The following is an 18,280-nucleotide window of genomic DNA, read 5'->3' on the forward strand; positions in this document are numbered from 1 at the left end:
CCTGTGTCGCATAATGCGCCTTATAATCCAGTGCGCCTTATATATGAAAATAGACCAGAACTTAGACATTTATTGATAGTGCGCCTTATAATCTGGTGAGCCTTATAGTGCGAAAAATATGATAAATTAATCACCATCATTCCAGAGAACACATTTCCAGGCAGGCAGGCAGGCAGATACTTAATTTATCCTGAAGGAAAGTTAGGAATTTAGGAAATTTACACACCTGTGTGTATTTTACATTTTACAGGGATATTTACATACACTGGCTTGGTGGTGGTGGGTTATGCCAGGCTCAGACTACACAATATTTTTGTCTCTCCTGGTATTCACTCATCACTAAGCGCTAATCACTCCATCATCGTCAAACTGTGTCTTGCTCAGAAAACTAGCAACACTACGCATTTGACACCGACAGGTGCACCACTGACTGAAATCAACCTAGACAACTGTCAACTGTCATATGTTCATTGCTATCTTGGCAATGCTCAACGTGTGTACACCCCAGATTATTACACACACACACAAGGACCCACAGCAGTGCAAGGCGTTCTTTTCAATCAGTGCCAATCAGTGTCACTGCAGTGCTTGAATCGGTGGGGTCCTGATCATTAAAGAACAGGGTGAAAGGAGGAAAATAATATATGCAGAGTAACAGATACTGAGTTACAGTCTGTATAGTGGGTGTAGAAACAAGGAGGTGGTCATAATGTTATGCTTGATCTATGTATATATGACTTTAAGTATTTGAAGTTTAGAGTGAACCCATTCATGAACATATGGAAAGTTCTTTATTTTGAAACGATTTTTGCAGTATTTAATATTCAGCTTATTTAAATGTATATATCACACTCTTTCTTTGTCTTGTTCTCTGTCTGTCTGTCTGCAGGTATTTAGTGTTTTACTGCCCGCTGGACGCCGTGTACTCTTGCGCTGCGGTTCTGCCGGTGCGGCTGGTTCTGACGGGGATGAAGGAAGTGACGCGTACCTGGAAGGTTCTGAGCGGCGTCGCCCAGGCCAGAAAGAAGTATGAAGATGGGCTGTTTGTCATGATCGCTGTGGGCTGGGCTAAAGGTACTGTTCTGATATCCATCATAGTGATCTGACTACTGTAGTGCTTAATTCAGTGGCTAATTTTAAATCCTACAATCCTATGTTTTGTAAATAAAAATGCCTCAATTCACAAATTATTAGCTATTATACCACAGTTAGTTTTGATCCTGCAATGTAATTGACTGAGAGACATTTTATGAGTGACATTATCAGCCGGTAATGCATGTCCATGTATTACTCCGCCACATACAGGTAACCTTGCAATGATGCAGCGCTTACAAACCAAATACAAATGAAATGCGATGTCATTATACACCATAGGGAGCCGCTGGATCCCATAGAGGCACAGTGCAGAAACGCTATGTCTCACAGGCAAAGACGCGGTCCCACAAATATATAAGCCCAGCAATTCAAATGTACGCATTATTACACACATTATCAGCCACCGATATCAGGTCAAGAGTTATTATCCCTAAAATAAAAGCTTAAGTTTATATATTTTCCAGTTAATATAAGGTATTGTAAGCTGAATGTAAGGTGGACCCTTGTAATTTCGCAGGTCTTGCTGCTAAGAAGAGCCGAAGTAAACAAAACTTTAATTCTTAAAAAGCTAAAACAACTTTTTGTTTTAAAGAAAAATGAGAACTAGATGTTAATCTACACCGATTTTCTTGAAAACTGTTTATTTGGGTGAGCAAAGCTCTTACATTTATTTACAGTAAGCTTAGATTTCCACAATTTTGACTAAAATGGCCGATAATAGAGGCCACCATGCTAGCCTAGCAACAATGCAGGGTTTACAGTGCAGCTACAAACAGCGCAGAAATAGAACTACTGTATTTTAAATCGCTGAGTGTTTATAACCAAACAGATCATATTTTCTCATCCGTTTTAACTCAAAATCTTTTATTAAACAGCGATAATGGAACTGTGGTGTAATCGCAATAATACACTCGAGGTTGGTGCTATAACGTGTAATATTGGCACTGCTGTGCTGATCTACAGTACTCCCAATATTAAACGTTACAGCACGAACCACGAGTGTATTATTGCTTAATTAAAGAGTAGATAAAACCAGGTGATTTTAGCTAACTCCACCCTCAGCTCAAATTTGAATGCTTAAATGTTAAAAAATGGAAGTGGTTGTTTGGAAGGGACACAGCAGTGATGTATGGGTTTAGGGGCTGAGCTACAGCTGCAGCAGTGTGCCTTTGATAGCGGGGAGATGAAGACGTACCAAAGTACACAGACACATCATCTTCACCTATAGCATAGTTGAACCTGCGAAGGTGCTGCAGAGGCAGAAATTACTGCATTAAAATAATTGCGGTTTCATAGATGCGTTATACTGTATTGCCTTAAGAATCCTATCTTTAAGATTCAGATTTTATATTTGATTTGTATTTAATATTATGGGACACACGCCTTTACTCAGGATCAAATTGTGGGCTGATACTGTCAATGCAAATGTTGCATTGTTAAATAGATAACAATTTTAGTAGTTACAGAAACACATGTTCTGCTTTCAAATCCTTTTTAATACTGCACACTGATTACAGTATCTACTGACACTCATAGCTCGTCATTAATTCTGTTTCCTGAAGTATTTCTCTTACCTGTGATTATCCTAAATCTGGAGACTGTCATTTTGTTTCTAGTGCGGCATTTTTGCTATTTTAATCTAACTTTTTTTTTTCTTTTATTAAACTCATTAAGCAATTCACCCCTCTGTCCTTCAATTACAGCCAAGAAAAGGTTTGAAATATCAGGAGGTTGAGGTGACTCATTAGAGAGTGGACAGCAGAAATTACAGAAAAAGGCAGATATGTGCTCTGAATGTCAAACCAGCACACACACACACACACACACCTCCAACAACTGCCTTCTACAACTCCATTACACTGTTACAATTCCTGCTTTACAACTAATGTAACAACAAGCACAATAGTCTAAATCTGAATCATACAGTACTATAAATGGATTTACAGTCTGAAACACATTTGCAGTCTGAATCTGAATCATACAGCACTATAACTGGATTCACAGTCTGATTCTGAATCATTCAATGCTACAACTGAATTCACAGTCTGAATCTGAATCATACAGTAGTACAACTGGATTCACAGCCTAAAACACATTTGCATTCTGAATCCGAATCATTCAGTACTATAACTGGATTTACAGTCTGAATCCGAATCATACAGTACTATAACTGGATTCACAGTCTGAATCTGAATCATACAGTAACTGGATTCACAGTCTGAATCTGAATCATACAGTACTATAACTTGATTCACAGTCTGAATCTGAATCATACACTACTTCAACTGGATTTACAGTCTGAATCTGAATCAAACAGTTCAAAAACTATATTTACAGTCTGAATCATACAAAACTAATGCTGGACTTACAGTAGGAATCTAAATCATGCTGTACAAAGAATCATACAGTATTACAATGGCATTCGCAGTCTGAATCTGAATCATGCTGTATTATAAATTGGGTTAAAGTCTGAATCACATAGTGATAAAACTGTGCTAACCATCTCAATCTGAATTATACAGTAAAATAAACGGGTTTACAATCTGAATCACGGTATTAAAACCGGGGTTACAGCCTGAATCTAAATCATGCAGTATTGGACTTAAAGTCTAAATATAAATCATACAGTATTAATCTGGATTTATCTTCTGAATCTGAAACATACAGTACTACATGAATACAGTTCTATGTGTGAGACAGTTCAGCCTCAATATAAATCTTAACTTTAATCTCAATCATACATAAGACATACTACAGTACTGCAGCTAACAATTACTGTCTGAATAGGAACCATGCAATACTATAACTATAGTTTAAATATGAATTATATAATACTCCAATACCACAACTAACATGACGCATTTAAGTGTTCAACACTAAACACAATATTACAATAAGCATTACAGTCTGAATACTACAGTATAACAATGATCATTACTGTCTGTATCTGAATTTAAATCATGCTCTATTAAAATAATAACAATAATACATCTATAGCACTGCAGTGTGAATCCTGTGCTACTACAGCTGCCATTGCAGTCTGACTGTGAACTGTTGCAAGTAAGAACATCATGCCCCTCCATACTCTTCAATCACAAACATAATTATGTTTAACTCATACATAGAAATGTCGGGTTTGTCTGGAAGCGCAGGATTACAAAGAGCACCTCTGAGAATTCTACCTGAGATAACAAGCTCTTTCACTCAGATTGCTGTTGTGTCAGAGTGAATGCGTCGACAGCGTTTGCAGCTCTGTGTTTGCAGGTGTTGATCAAAATCGGCAGCCTGAAGAAGATTGCAAGGTTATTTATGTCCTCCATCTCTTATTTATTAAAGGAGAAGTTGTGTAAGAAGTCAGACGTGTAAAGTGGATTTTTTTACTTTGTTTCTTGTAAACGGAATCTAGCTGTGTGCTGGCAGCATCTGAAGTAGCGTTGTGATGATGAAGAAGATGATGAAGGTGCTGATGATGTTGCGTTTGTTTTTTTTATTGAGACGTGTTTTAGGAAGTGGTTTTATTGAGTTTGGGTCATTCCGGCAGAACATTCTGTACTCATTTAGTTATGCATTGTTATGTAGAGACACAATAACTATAACGCTCTGTTTATGCGATACTTCAGCTAATCCTCCCCCTGAAGGCCTCATCAGTGCCGTTGAGTGTGTGTGTTTCGGAAATGCGGGGACGGCAGCAGCAGTACATTACACCACATCATTTATAAAGTACAGAAAGCGCTTAATGTGCTTAATGAGCCTGACAGAGTTTCTATTAGCCTGCTCTAATTCACTGACACCCTTAATGCTGATACTTAAAAGCAGAGCGGATACTACTAACTTTTTTTTTTACTAAACTGACTTTAAGACCCTTTATGTCTGTGTGTGTGTGTGTTTTCTATCCTTCATTTTATTTATCTACTTCTAGGTGCTGGTGGTGGTCTCATCAGTAATTTTGAGCAGCTGGTTCGAGGAATCTGGAAACCGGAGACCAACGAGCTGCTGAAGATGTCCTAGTGAGTTTTAAAACACTTTAGTTTAGATACAACTTCAACATCCAGTCAATAAAAAATTAGCCCCGCCCATTTAGCCTGCCACATTCTAGCCCCACCCACTCAACCTACTGCAAAGTTGTCCACCAATTCAATTTAAAGAAGTTTAGCCTCACATATTCAGTCTACAGGAGACAACCCACACCCATTCATCCTAACACAGTCAAGGCCCACATATTCATCCTGTTGAATTGTAGCCCCGCCCATCCAGGTGGTCAGACTCTAGCACCGCCCATTCAGTCTACCACACTTTAGCCTCATCCATCTTTCCAGCCTATCTCACTCCAGCCCCACCCATTCAGCCTACAGAACTATGCTCCACCAATTCAGCCTACAGCAGTTTAGCTCTGTCCATTTAGCCTACAACACTCTAGCCCCATCCATTCATCCATCCATCCATCCAGCCTACAACACTCTAGCCCCATTCATCCATCCATCCAGGCTACCGCACTCTAGCCCAATCCATTCATCCATCCATCCAGCCTACAACACTCTAGCCCCATCCATTCATTCATCCATCCAGGCTACCACACTCTAGCCCCATCCATTCATCCATCCATCCAGCCTACAACACTCTAGCCCCATCCATTCATTCAGCCATCCAGGCTACCGCACTCTAGCCCCATCCATTCATCCATCCATCCAGCCTACAACACTCTAGCCCCATCCATTCATTCATCCATCCAGGCTACGCACTCTAGCCCCATCCATTCATCCATCCATCCAGCCTACAACACTCTAGCTCCATCCATCCATCCATCCATCCAGCCTACCACACTCTAGCCCCATTCATCCATCCATCAATCCTGCCTTCCATCCAGCCTATCACGCTCTAGCCCCATCCATCCATCAAGCCTACCACACTCTAGCCCCATCCATCTATCCATCCATCCATCCATCTAGCCAGCCAGCCTATCACACTCTAGCCCCATCCATCCATCCATCCAGCCAACCAAACTCTAGCCCCATCCATCCATCCAGCCTACCACACTCTAGCCCCATCCATCTATCCATCCATCCATCCATCCATCTAGCCATCCAGCCTATCACACTCTAGCCCCATCCATCTATCCATCCATCCATCCATCCAGACTACCACACTCTAGCCCCATCCATCTATCCATCCATCCATCCATCCATCCATCCAGACTACCACACTCTAGCCCCATCCATCTATCCATCCATCCATCCATCCAGCCTACCACACTCTAGCCATATCCATCCATCTAGCCTACCACACTCTAGCCCCACCCATCCAACCTACCACACTCTAGCCCCACCCATCCAGTCTACCACACTTCAGCCCCACCCATCCAGCCTACCTCACTCTAACCCCATCCATTCATCCAGCCTATCTCACTCTAGCCCCATCCATCCATCCATCCATCCATCCTTCCATGCATCCATTCACCTATCCAGCCTACCACACTCTAGCCCCACCGATCCAACCTACCACACTCTAGCCCTACCACACTCTAGTCCCACCAATGATTACCAAGGATCCACTATAAATTATTCAATATCTGATATGAATTACTCAGTAGCTTCCAGTATTCACTATGACCTATACAGTATCTACTGTAAAATATGAAGTATTTTGTATGCATTATTCAGTGCATATTATGAATCCATTATGAATTCAGGATCCATTATGAATTATTCAGTATCTATCATGAATCATTCAGTTTCTGCTATAAACATGTCTTTGCTATGAATTAGGAGGTAAATTAGACTCGTAGTTATGAAATTTAAAGTATTTTTGGTCATTTTATTACGCTTCTATACTTTGAGTTAATTGAGTGTCTTCAGGTCACAGTGCTGGGGTCTGTCAGCTGGGATTGAACCCAGGACTTCTTGTGTCATAAGGAAGTCTCTGTGCACTGGATTAAAGCAGCTTTAACTGTGTTCTATGGTGGATAAAGACGCAACTAAAGGCTGATTCGTGAATCAGCGTCGCTGGTTTCCTCTGTCATTCCTGTACAGAAAACATTCTGCAGTCTGCAACATCCATCCCTCTTTCTCTCTTTCTCTCAGTCCACAATAAGACTTACTGAACATCTTTCTCTTTAGCAGAACAGCACAGGTAGAATAATTGCTTTTTGTATTGATTTTCTCTTTGTCTCCCCTCCGCTGCCGGCGATGCCTGTTGTCATGGTTTTGTGTGCAGACAGCATTAGAAAATTGCAGTGTGTAGAAATGAGGCAGCGACTGCGCCGTGTCATCCTGCAGACGCATGCAAACACAGCGCCTGTGCTTCCTGCTCTGTTTCATATACAGAACTGCTAAACTGACCCAGCTTTACTACAAACAGTCTCGAACACCTACTGAATAATTTAAAGTAGATTCAGAATATTTCATACCAGATACTAAATAATTTACACTAGATACTGAGTAACTCATATTAGATACCGAACAATTCATACTAAATACTAAATCATTTCTAATAGTTAAACTAACACCTAAGCATCTGTGTCTGGGCCCAAAACTACAGCCATGACTACTAAAAAATTCATACTAGATACTGAATAACTCATACTAAATACTGAATAAGTCATACCAGATACTGAATAACTCATATTATATATTGAATAATTCATACTAGATACTGAATAACTCATACTAGATACTGAATAACTCATACTAGATACTGAATAACTCATTTATATATTGGATAATTCATATTAGATACTAAATAATTCATAGCAGATACTGAATAATTTATACTAGATGCTGAATATTTCATACTAGTTACTAAACAATTCATATTAGATACTGAATAATTCATACTAGATACTGAATAACTTATACTAAATACTGAATTACTCATACCAGATACTGAATAACTCATATTATATATTGAATAATTCATGCTAGATACTAAATAATTCCTAGTAGATACTGAATAATTTATACTAGATACTGAATAATTATAATAGATACTTAATATTTCATACTAGTTACTAAACAATTCATCCTAGATACTAAATAACTCATACTAGATACTGAATAATTCATACTAGATACTGAATAACTCATACTAGATACTGAATAACTCATATTATATATTGGATAATTCATACTAGATACTAAATAATTCCTAGTAGATACTAAATAATTTATACTAGATACTGAATAATTTATACTAGATACTGAATATTTCATACTAGTTACTAAACAATTCATACTAGATACTGAATAACTCATATTACATACTGAATAATTCATACTAGATTCTGAATAATTCATACTAGATACTGAATAACTCATACTAGATACTGAATAACTCATACTAGATACTGAATAATTCATACTAGATACTGAATAACTCATATTACATACTGAATAATTCATGCTAGATTCTGAATAATTCATACTAGATACTGAATAACTTATACTAGATACTGAATAACTCATACTAGATACTGAATAATTCATACTAGATACTGAATAACTCATACTAGATACTAAATAATTCATACTAGATACTGAATAATTCATACTAGATACTGAATAATTCATAATAGATACTGAATAACTCATACTAGATACTAAATAATTCATACTAGATACTGAATAATTCATACTAGATACTGAATAATTCCTAATAGATACTGAATAACTCATACTAGATACTGAATAACTCATACTAGATACTGAATAACTCATACTAAATACTAATTAACTCATACTAGATACTAAATAATTTATCCTAGATACAGAATATTTTATACTGGTTACTAAACAATTCATACTAGATACTGAATAATTCATACTAGATACTGAATAATTCATACTAGATACTAAATAATTCATACTAGATACTGAATAACTCATACTAGATACTGAATAACTCATACTAGATACTGACTAACTCATACTACATACTGAATAACTCATACTAGATACTGAATAATTCATACTACATACTGAATAACTCATACTAGATACTGAATAATTCATAATAGATACTAAATACCTCATACTAGATACTGAATAATTCATACCAGATACTGAATAATTCATAATAGATACTGAATACCTCATACTAGATACTGAATAATTCATACTAGATACTGAATAATTCATACTAGATACTGAATAATTCATACTAGATACTGAATACCTCATGCTAGATACTGAGTCATTTATACTAGTTATTGAAAAGGTTACAGTAGAAATGATAGAAATGGTGGATGCTGAATATTTCATAGTAGATGCAGAAGAAATTGTAAAAGTTACTAAATCATAGCATCTTGGCAGGTACTAAATCATCTTAGCAGGTACTAAACAATTCATAATTGATCCTAAAAAAACTGGAATTATTGTGGTTACAGAATTATTCATAGTTTATGCTTAATAATCTATAGCAAATATATTAATAAAATGGTAAATAATAATAATAATAATAATGGTGAAACAGCTCACTTGTTTTTTATCAGTGACCCCTTGACCCTTGTGTGTTTACAGCCCAACCAAGGTGACTCTGATAGGGGCGGTGCTGTTCTCATTGCAGCAGTGCCGTTACCTGCCCCTGCAGACCCCTGATCTCATGCTCATCTACACTGTCTTCATCGTCGTCAACAAGGTGAGTCTCATTATCTCATTATCCCTCCTCCACTTATTTTGCAGTGATAGAAATGGGTAATATTTAAGAAACAGTGTTAACTCGTATTTCTTATGTACTGTTTGTGTACTGTGCTCTGCTCTACACTGACTTGCAAAAAGTCATAGGACAGCAGCATGTAATAAGTTATAAGCCATGTATAATAAGTGTCATCTCGTAAGCAAGGGTGTAAAAAGTATTCACATTCATTACTCAAGTAGAAGTATAGATACTGGGGGTTAAAAATACTTTTGTAGAAGTTGAAGTATCAACACAAACTTTTTACCTAAGTAAAAGTATAAAAGTACTGCTTTCAGAACTACTTAAATATAAAAGTAAAGGTAATGTAAGGAGGACAAATGACCTTATAAACAGAAGTCTAGGCTGCACTACAGGGGCCTATATTGCATAACTAGTTAACTATAAGTACTGAAATGGTGCTTTAAAAAAGGTCTTCAGAGATTCAGAGGGATGTTATGAAAATCTTTTACAGACAGACTCACACAGACAGCATCATACCTTTCCTTACTACATGCTTTACCCACCAGCTGTAGACTGTAGCTTTGCACAGTCAACTTACAAATATTGTACATAGCAATAATATAAAGTACCAGTCACAAGATTGGACACATTCAATTCTCATTTTTTTCTAAATTTATTGCAGGTTAATATTAAAGCTATCAAATCTATGGCATATTAATTTACAGAGTTATGCAGTAAACAAAATAAAAAAATAGTCAACACAATATATTTTATAAAGTAGAAGCTTTTGCTTTGATGCCAGTGTTGTCTACTCGCAACACTCTCTTAATGGGGGTAATCCAGAAAAATGAGTAGGTTCAGACATAAGGTGCTATCTTATGAACTGTATATCAGGACCAGATGTAAATACCTGGAAATTAAAGCTGAAATATCTTTTGTCTTATTTCAATATTTTAATGTCAAATTTAAGTGTTTTCAGTCTACAGCTGAAATAAAGGAATTGACCTTACTGAACCAATACTTTTGGAGGGCAGTGTATGTAATCGAGGGCCAAAATTACCACCCACAGTTGACAGCAGCAGTGGATGGAAATTATCGTGATTGGCAGCATCTGGCTAGAATTGTCCATGTCAGAGACTGTAAAAAACAGATGGACACCGAGTCGCCGTTCCCATTCATTCAATGAAAATGAATGAATTTCGCCGATCCTGATACCCGAGTCTGCGCAGTAGAGACCAGAGGAGGGAGAAAGACTGTGGAGAGCAGCCTACTTATTTAAATAAATCCGCCCCTGAGGGCTGCCTCGAGGTCACAGACTGCAGAGCAAGTGGAGCGGAGCTGACGGTCTGATATTGGCCCCGCCCATAACCAGCCCTTTTACAATAACCACACCTTTTTTGAATAGAGCTGAAAAACAATTTTAAAAACGAATTATGTGGGGGTGTAAAAATTTCACAATATAAGCAGAGGTTACACTAGCTGTTACATTTAAATAATGGAGGTAGAATTACAGTATAGTAGAAAAAAAACGTGATTGAAAGTTGTTTGTTTTGCCATTGAAACCTATGGGGGTGGGTGGGGTTACACAGCTTTCTGAAACCAAACAGCAGGGAGCGCCCGACCTGTGGTGGCTTCACTTTTGAGAGACGATGCTCTGTCCAGCTATACACAGTCTATTGTCCATGTGAACAGACAAGCAGAATTTTCAGTTCAGGAGGCCCCACATGTATATCCCACCGGCCCACAATGCAGCATTCTTTAGCTTCTATGGGACATGTAGCTGCAAAACTATTAATCTAATGGATTAGTTGGTCTATTATGATTCATATGATAAAGCATGGCTGCTTCCGGAACCGCTGCCTTATATCCCATTCCGCTTCATGCCATCAGATCTCCTCCGCTACGTGTGATCTCGCTGAAGTGCTCGTGCCGTCGCTGTGAGTCACCCGTCCTCGCTGTTGCCGTTTTCACCCGTCTTTTGCATCACTTTCGTCTAATTGCATCACTCCTCTTAAACCGAGCAACGTCTTCAGCTCTTAACAAGGCATTACCTCATCTCTCCCTGCCTTAGCGCTATTTTTAGCGTGCCGTCTCTCCGTTACCTGAGAAACCAGAAGTTGTACTTTGACCTCACTTCTCCCTCTTTGGTTAGCCGGTGTCTTCAGCACTGACCATCCCATCGTCTCGTCTTACTGACGCTTAAGGTTTACTCTCCATAGTTACCAGGTTACCCAGTCCTCTCCCTCTACAGTCTTCACACCTCTAACCACCTTTTTATACACAGTTTTTTATGAAAGTGTGTCCTTGTGAAAGGTGCTCAAATAAAACCAAGACTATTGACCCTGTAAACTTTTAAATTTGAGTCCTTCAATGATTTTTTTAAGAAAGGAAAATGATTCTGAACATATTCTTTAGTAAATTAATGGAAATGGGTTTTCACTATTATTAAAAAAATGTTTAATTTAGTAAATAATGGTTCTCTACCTGGCAATGGTTCTACAGTCTTAAATGGGCTATTGAAGGGTGAATTAATGAAGACAGTTTGGTGTAAACCACTTAAATTTGAATCCTCCAAGAGTTTTTAAGGAAGAAAAAGGTTCTGATTTCTTTAACTTGAAAGAGTCTTTAGTATAGTATAAGATAATTGATATACACTTAAAATGGGTTTGTTATTCTAAAAATGGTTATTCTTAAATGGTTCTGAAAGTGTTCTTTAGCTTCATATGTTTTTAAAAGGGGCCTTCAAAGATTCTTGATGAAAGGTAATGGTTCTACAATCTTGAATAGGTTATTTAAGAATGAACTAGTGAAGATAGTTCAGTGGAAAACAAGACTTCACTCCTGTAAACTCCTCAAATTGAGTCCTCCAAGAGTTTCTAAGAAAGAATAAGGTTCTGTTTATTTTTAAAGAAAGTTTTTTAAAGATTTTTTAGTAAAGATAATTAATATACACTATTAAATTTGTTTTTTTTTTTTGACGCTATATCCTTTTCACACATCTGTTGTCGTTTAGTATTGATTGTTTTTCTTAAACAATTGATTCTTAAAGTGTTCTTTAGCTCTATATTTTCTTAAAAGGTGTCTTCAAGGGATTTTAAAGTAAAAGCAATGGTTCTTCAGTCTAGAATTGGTTATTCAAGGATGAATTAATGAAGAAAGTTTGGTGGAAAACAGGATTTCATGCCTGTAAGCTCCTCAAATCGAGTCTTTCTTCCTAAAGAAAGTTAAGTTAAGAAAGGAAAAGGTTCTGATTTCTTTAAAACGAAAGTTCTTTTAAGATTCTTTAGCAAAGATAATTGATATAGTCTGTCAGTGTAACGCTACCCAGTGTAACCCAGAAAGTTTAGCTGAAGCACTGTTGCAGCACTGTTGCCTGTTTGTCTCTCTCACTGTCTCTCTCTTTTTTGCTCATGTGGTCTGTCTGTCTGTCTCTCTCTCTCTCTCTCTCTCTCTCTTTTGCTCACCGAACCGTGGATTTTCTCTACTGTTACACTCCTAATATACACTATTAAAATTGGTTTGTTAGGGTTAAATTATTACAAAAAACGGTTGTACACTCACTACTATGGACTACTATTATGTCCCTTGACTTTTGCCAATGATTACAATGCAATTTTTCTCTAAAGTGTGCTTCTAAAAGTCTCTAAAAGTGGTTCTTAAAGTGTTCTCTAGCTTTACATGTTCTTAAAAGGGGTCTTCAGGCATTCTTGAGTAAAGGCAAAGATTCTAAAGTCTTGCATAGGTTATTTAAGAGTATATTAGTGAAGACAGTAATATTATATACTGTTCAACCAACTGCTGGAATGATTCTTTGCATGGTACTTTTCACTTTGTTAAAAACTTTAGGAAATGGTGCCATTTAGCGACAATTCAGTACTGTACAGACCCCCCATTTTACTGTACTATTACTACATTATTGTTATTATACTAAATTACTTAGTAAAACATATTGTATGATTATACTGTATACAGATACAATATATTATTGAAAAACTGTTCACTTTTTTGTTCTTTCTCTTTCTCTCTCTAGACGAGGATGATGCTGATGGGTTCCTCTTCATCCCCATTCGATTCGGTGGAGTCGGCCCTTTTCCAGACTCTATTCGCTCGCCCACTGACCTACTCTCCCCTGACCAATCAGGGCCAATCTCTGACCAAGACCCCCTCCTGTCCGGCCAAGCCAGACATCAAGGAGGCGTCAGGTTCAGGTGTCCCGAACGGTTCACCCCAATCCGAGGATCCACCGGACCGTCGCGAGTCCGAGAGCTCCAAAAAGACCAACTAGTGCCTCCCTTTCTTTCCACCCCCCTCCCCTTCCCCCAGACTTTCTCTCTCACTGTGATTCTCTCTCTGACACTTTCAGCATGCGGAGTTAAAGCGATAGAGCGACTCCTTTATGTAGCTTTGCACTCTCCTACAGTGGCTTCCAAAAGTATTCATACACCTTGAAATTTTTTCTTATTTTTTTTTACATCACAACCACAAACGTAAATACATTTCATTGGAATTTAACAAAAGTATTCAGCCCCCTTTTCTCTGAGTGCAACCAATTGCATTCAGAAGTTGCCTGATGACTGCTAATGACTAGAACGAGTCCACCTGTGTGTAATCTAATCTCAGTACAAATAGAGATGCTCAGAGGTTAGTTAAGAGAATATTGGGGAGTAAACAGCATCATGAAGTCTAAAGAACACTCCAGACAGGTCACGAATAAGGTTGTGGAAGAGATTAAAGCAGGCTTAGGCTATAAAAAAAGATTTTTGAAGTTTAAATATCTCACTGATCACTGTTCAGTCCATTAAATGGAAATGGAAAGAGTATGGCACAACTGTAAACCTACCAAGACAAGACCGTCCACCTAAACTTACAGGCGGAACAAGGAGAGCACTGATGAGAGCAGATATGCTGCCAAAAAGCCCATGGTGTCTCTGGACGAAATGCAGAGATCCACAGCTCAGGTGGGGGAATCTGTCCACAGGACAACTATTAATCGTGCACTGCACAAATGTGGTCTTTATGGAAGAGTTAAAAGAGTACAATAAAAAGTCCTGTTTGCAGTTTATCAGAAGCCATGTTGGGGACACAGCTAACATGTGGAACAAGATGCTTTAATCAGATGAGACCAAATTTAACTTTTTGCCAAAATACAAAAACCCTATGTGTGGCGGAGAATTAAAACACTGCACATCACTCTGAGCACACCATCCCCACTGTCAAACATGGTGGTGGCAGCATCATGCTCTGAGGCTGTTTCTCTCCAGCAGAGACAGGAAAGTTGGTCAGAGTTGATGGGAAGATGGATGGAGCCAAATACAGGGCAATCCTGGAAAAAAACCTGTTGGAATCTGCGAAAGACTTGAGACTGGAGCAGAGGTTCACCTTCCAGCAGGACAACGACCCTAAACATAAAGCCAGGGCTTCAATGGAATGGTTTAAAAAAAATATATATTCATGTATTAGAATGGCCCAGTCAAATTGCAGACCTAAACCCAATCAAGAACTTGGCAAGATATGAAAATTGCTGTTTTCTCAAACGCTCTCCATCTAATCTGACTAAACTTGAGCTGTTTTGCAAAGAAGAATGCAGCTGTAATTGCAGCAAAAGGTGGTTCCACAAAGTATTGACTAAAGAGGGCTGAATACTTTTCACCGCACTTTTCAGTTTTTGTTTATAAAAGATGATTTTTTTTAAAATCATGCTTAATTTTCTTTGTATACCACTTTGTGTAGGTCTTGCACATTAAATTCCAATGAAATATACTGTATGTTTTTCTGTGGTTGTAAGGTGACAAAATATGGAAACGTTCAAGGGGTATGAAAACTTTTGCAAGCCACTGTATCATCCTCCTCAGGAGGTTTTAATCTGTACATTTGGGTTGGATCTGTATATATTTCCTATTCTGAGATGATTCTGATTTTATCTAAGACAAATCTGTAGCTGTGATTATATTTTATATTATTTATTTTTAAAGAAAATCACTTAATACTGTAATGATTTGAAGAACTATATTTGCTGTATTTCACTATATTTCCAATATGAATGAAATGGAATTAAATTAAAACTGGTGTAAAAAAAGGTCTGTTGTTTCTGCTCTTATTTTTTTTAGCATAGGACTAATGGGCTAATTCTAAGGATCGATCTCGTGTTCATATGAATCAATATTGAATCATTCAAATGAAGATCGATATAAATCGGTATATCGATTTTTTAAAAATCATCTCTAGTCATTGTGTATGGAGACCTTGTGGTTAACACTTCTATCCCAGATTTGATGTGGAATCATTTAATTTGATTCAAAGAAATATCTACAAGATCAAGAAAACTTTTTGAGGGGACTCCTTACAGGAAAGATTTTACTGCCAACAATCTTCATTCATGAAGCTTCTGCACATTCTGGAGAGGTGACAAAATGTTTAGCTTTAGTGTACAAACTTTTATTGAACAGTGACACCTGAATAAACCTCAGAAGATAACCTTTTCTGCATGCTCATCACTACATCTGTAAAAAAAAAGCTAAAGAAAAGAAAAGAAAAAAAAGGAGCTTTATTGGCAGTTTCACGCTGGCCAGATACTTGCAGATACCAATAGTATCTATACCACACAGTTTATTAACAAAGGAGCGAGGCTAACAAGAGTAGTAAGGGACAGGCAGGAAAAGATTACGATGAATCCATGAGACGCACTAAATCCCTTTGTACTGGATACTTACACTCATCAGCCAATCATATGTAGACATGGCCAAGACGATCTGCTGCAGATCAAACTGAGAATCAGAATGGGGAAGAAAGGTGATTTAAGTGACTTTGAACGTGGTAGCACGGTTGTTGGTGCCAAACAGGCTGGTCTGAGTATTTCAGAAACTGCTGATCTACTGGGATTTTCACACACAACCATCTCAAGGTTTAAAGAGAATGATCCGAAAAAGAGAAAATATCCAGTGAGCTGATATCAGTTCAGTTCTGTGGGAGCAAATACCTTGTTGATGCCAGAGGTCAGAGGAGAATGACCAGACTGTTTTGAGCTGATAGAACGGCTACAGTAATTCAAATACCCACTCGTAACAACGGAGGTCTGCAGAAGAGCATCTCTGAACAACAGCACAACACGTCCAACCTTGAGGCGGATGAAACTAAGAATCACACCGGATCCCCTGACTCCTGTCAGCTAAGAACAGGAAACTGAGGCTAGAATTTACACAGACTCACCAAAACTAGACAACTGTAAAAGATTGGAAAAACATTACCTGGTCTGATGAGTCTTGATTTTTGCTGCGACATTCGGATGGTAGGGTCAGAATTTGGCGTCCACAACATGAAAGCATGGATCCATCCTGTTTCAACGGTTCAGGCTGGTGGTGGTGGTGATTTAATGGTGTGGGGGATATTTTTCTGGCACACTTTGGGCCTACCTGAGTATTGTTGCTGGCCATGTCCATCCCTTTATGACCACAGTGTACCATCTTATGATGCTACTTCCAGCAGGATAATGCACCATGTCATAAAGCATGAATCATCTCAGACTGGTTTCTTGAGCACGACAATGAGTTCACTGTACTGGAATGGCCTCCACAGTCACCAGATCTCAATCTAATAGAGCACCTTTGGGATGTGGTGGAACGGAAGATTCGCATCATGGATGTGCAGCAGATAAATCATGATGCTATCATGTCGATATAGAGCAGACTCTGCAGGAATGCTTTCCGTACCTTGTTTAATCTATTCCACAAAGGATTATGGCAGTTCTGAAGGCAAAAGGGGGTCCAACCTGGTACTAGCAAGGCGTACCTAATAAAGTGGCCGGTGAGTGTATAATCCCATAACCCAGGATGCATGCTAATACTAGGTGTGAACAGGCTCCTGCAGGAACATTTGAATGGTTAATTGGTTCATTCCTTGGTTAAAGTGTTTTTGGGGGTGGTGGGTTCACTTCTTGGTGGTACTGGTGCACTCTGTGTCTCCTGCACTCAGTGTTCTGGTGTTGTTCTGGGTCAGGGAGAAGTCACGGTGCCGGTGTGAACAGTATCTGGGTGTGAATGAAAGGATCGTCACTCTCTTGAGGACGAGAACTCACACAGTACCCTTCAAAGAGTTCTCCATCATCTGGAGGAACACGTCCAACAGACTGTCTGCACAGTCTTACAGCTTTCGATTCAACAACACACCCGCCACAGCATAACAATCACATACACACACATCTATCTCTCTCTCTTTCTCTTTTTCTCTCTCTCTCTCATTCTCCATATATCTGTTTCTCTTTCTCTCCCCTCTCTCTATTTCTCTCTCCATTTAAAAACACAAAAAGAAGTTGAGACAGACAGAAAAAAGAGATACTTTGAGACTCTGTCTCAATATCTTCTCTCTTTATCTTTTATTTCTCTCTCTATCTAATTCCTCTCTCTCAATTTCAGAGGGGAATGAAAACGATAGATTAGAGAGAAAGATAAAAGAAAGGGAGGGTCGGAAAGACACAGAGACAGATATAAAGAGGAAAAAAAGATGCTTTTTATTTCTTTCCTTCTCTCTGTCTCAATCTAATTCCATCTTCCTTTATCTGTCA

At 38.2% G+C, this 18,280-nt stretch overlaps 1 protein-coding gene across 1 annotated transcript in view; it reads left to right on the forward strand.

The window, feature by feature from the left end:
- tmem38b (transmembrane protein 38B) overlaps nucleotides 1-15,799 on the forward strand; it is a 47,642-nt gene extending 31,843 nt beyond the window's left edge. The window contains exons 3-6 of the mRNA XM_007230611.4: nucleotides 890-1,074; nucleotides 5,015-5,102; nucleotides 9,606-9,723; nucleotides 13,754-15,799. Coding sequence (XP_007230673.2) covers nucleotides 890-1,074; nucleotides 5,015-5,102; nucleotides 9,606-9,723; nucleotides 13,754-14,008 — 646 coding nt within the window. The 3' untranslated portion in view covers nucleotides 14,009-15,799. The remainder of the gene's footprint in view (nucleotides 1-889; nucleotides 1,075-5,014; nucleotides 5,103-9,605; nucleotides 9,724-13,753) is intronic.
- The last annotated feature ends 2,481 nt before the right edge of the window (nucleotides 15,800-18,280 follow it).

Source organism: Astyanax mexicanus, chromosome 17 (assembly GCF_023375975.1).
Source record: "Astyanax mexicanus isolate ESR-SI-001 chromosome 17, AstMex3_surface, whole genome shotgun sequence".
NCBI lineage: Eukaryota > Metazoa > Chordata > Actinopteri > Characiformes > Acestrorhamphidae > Astyanax > Astyanax mexicanus.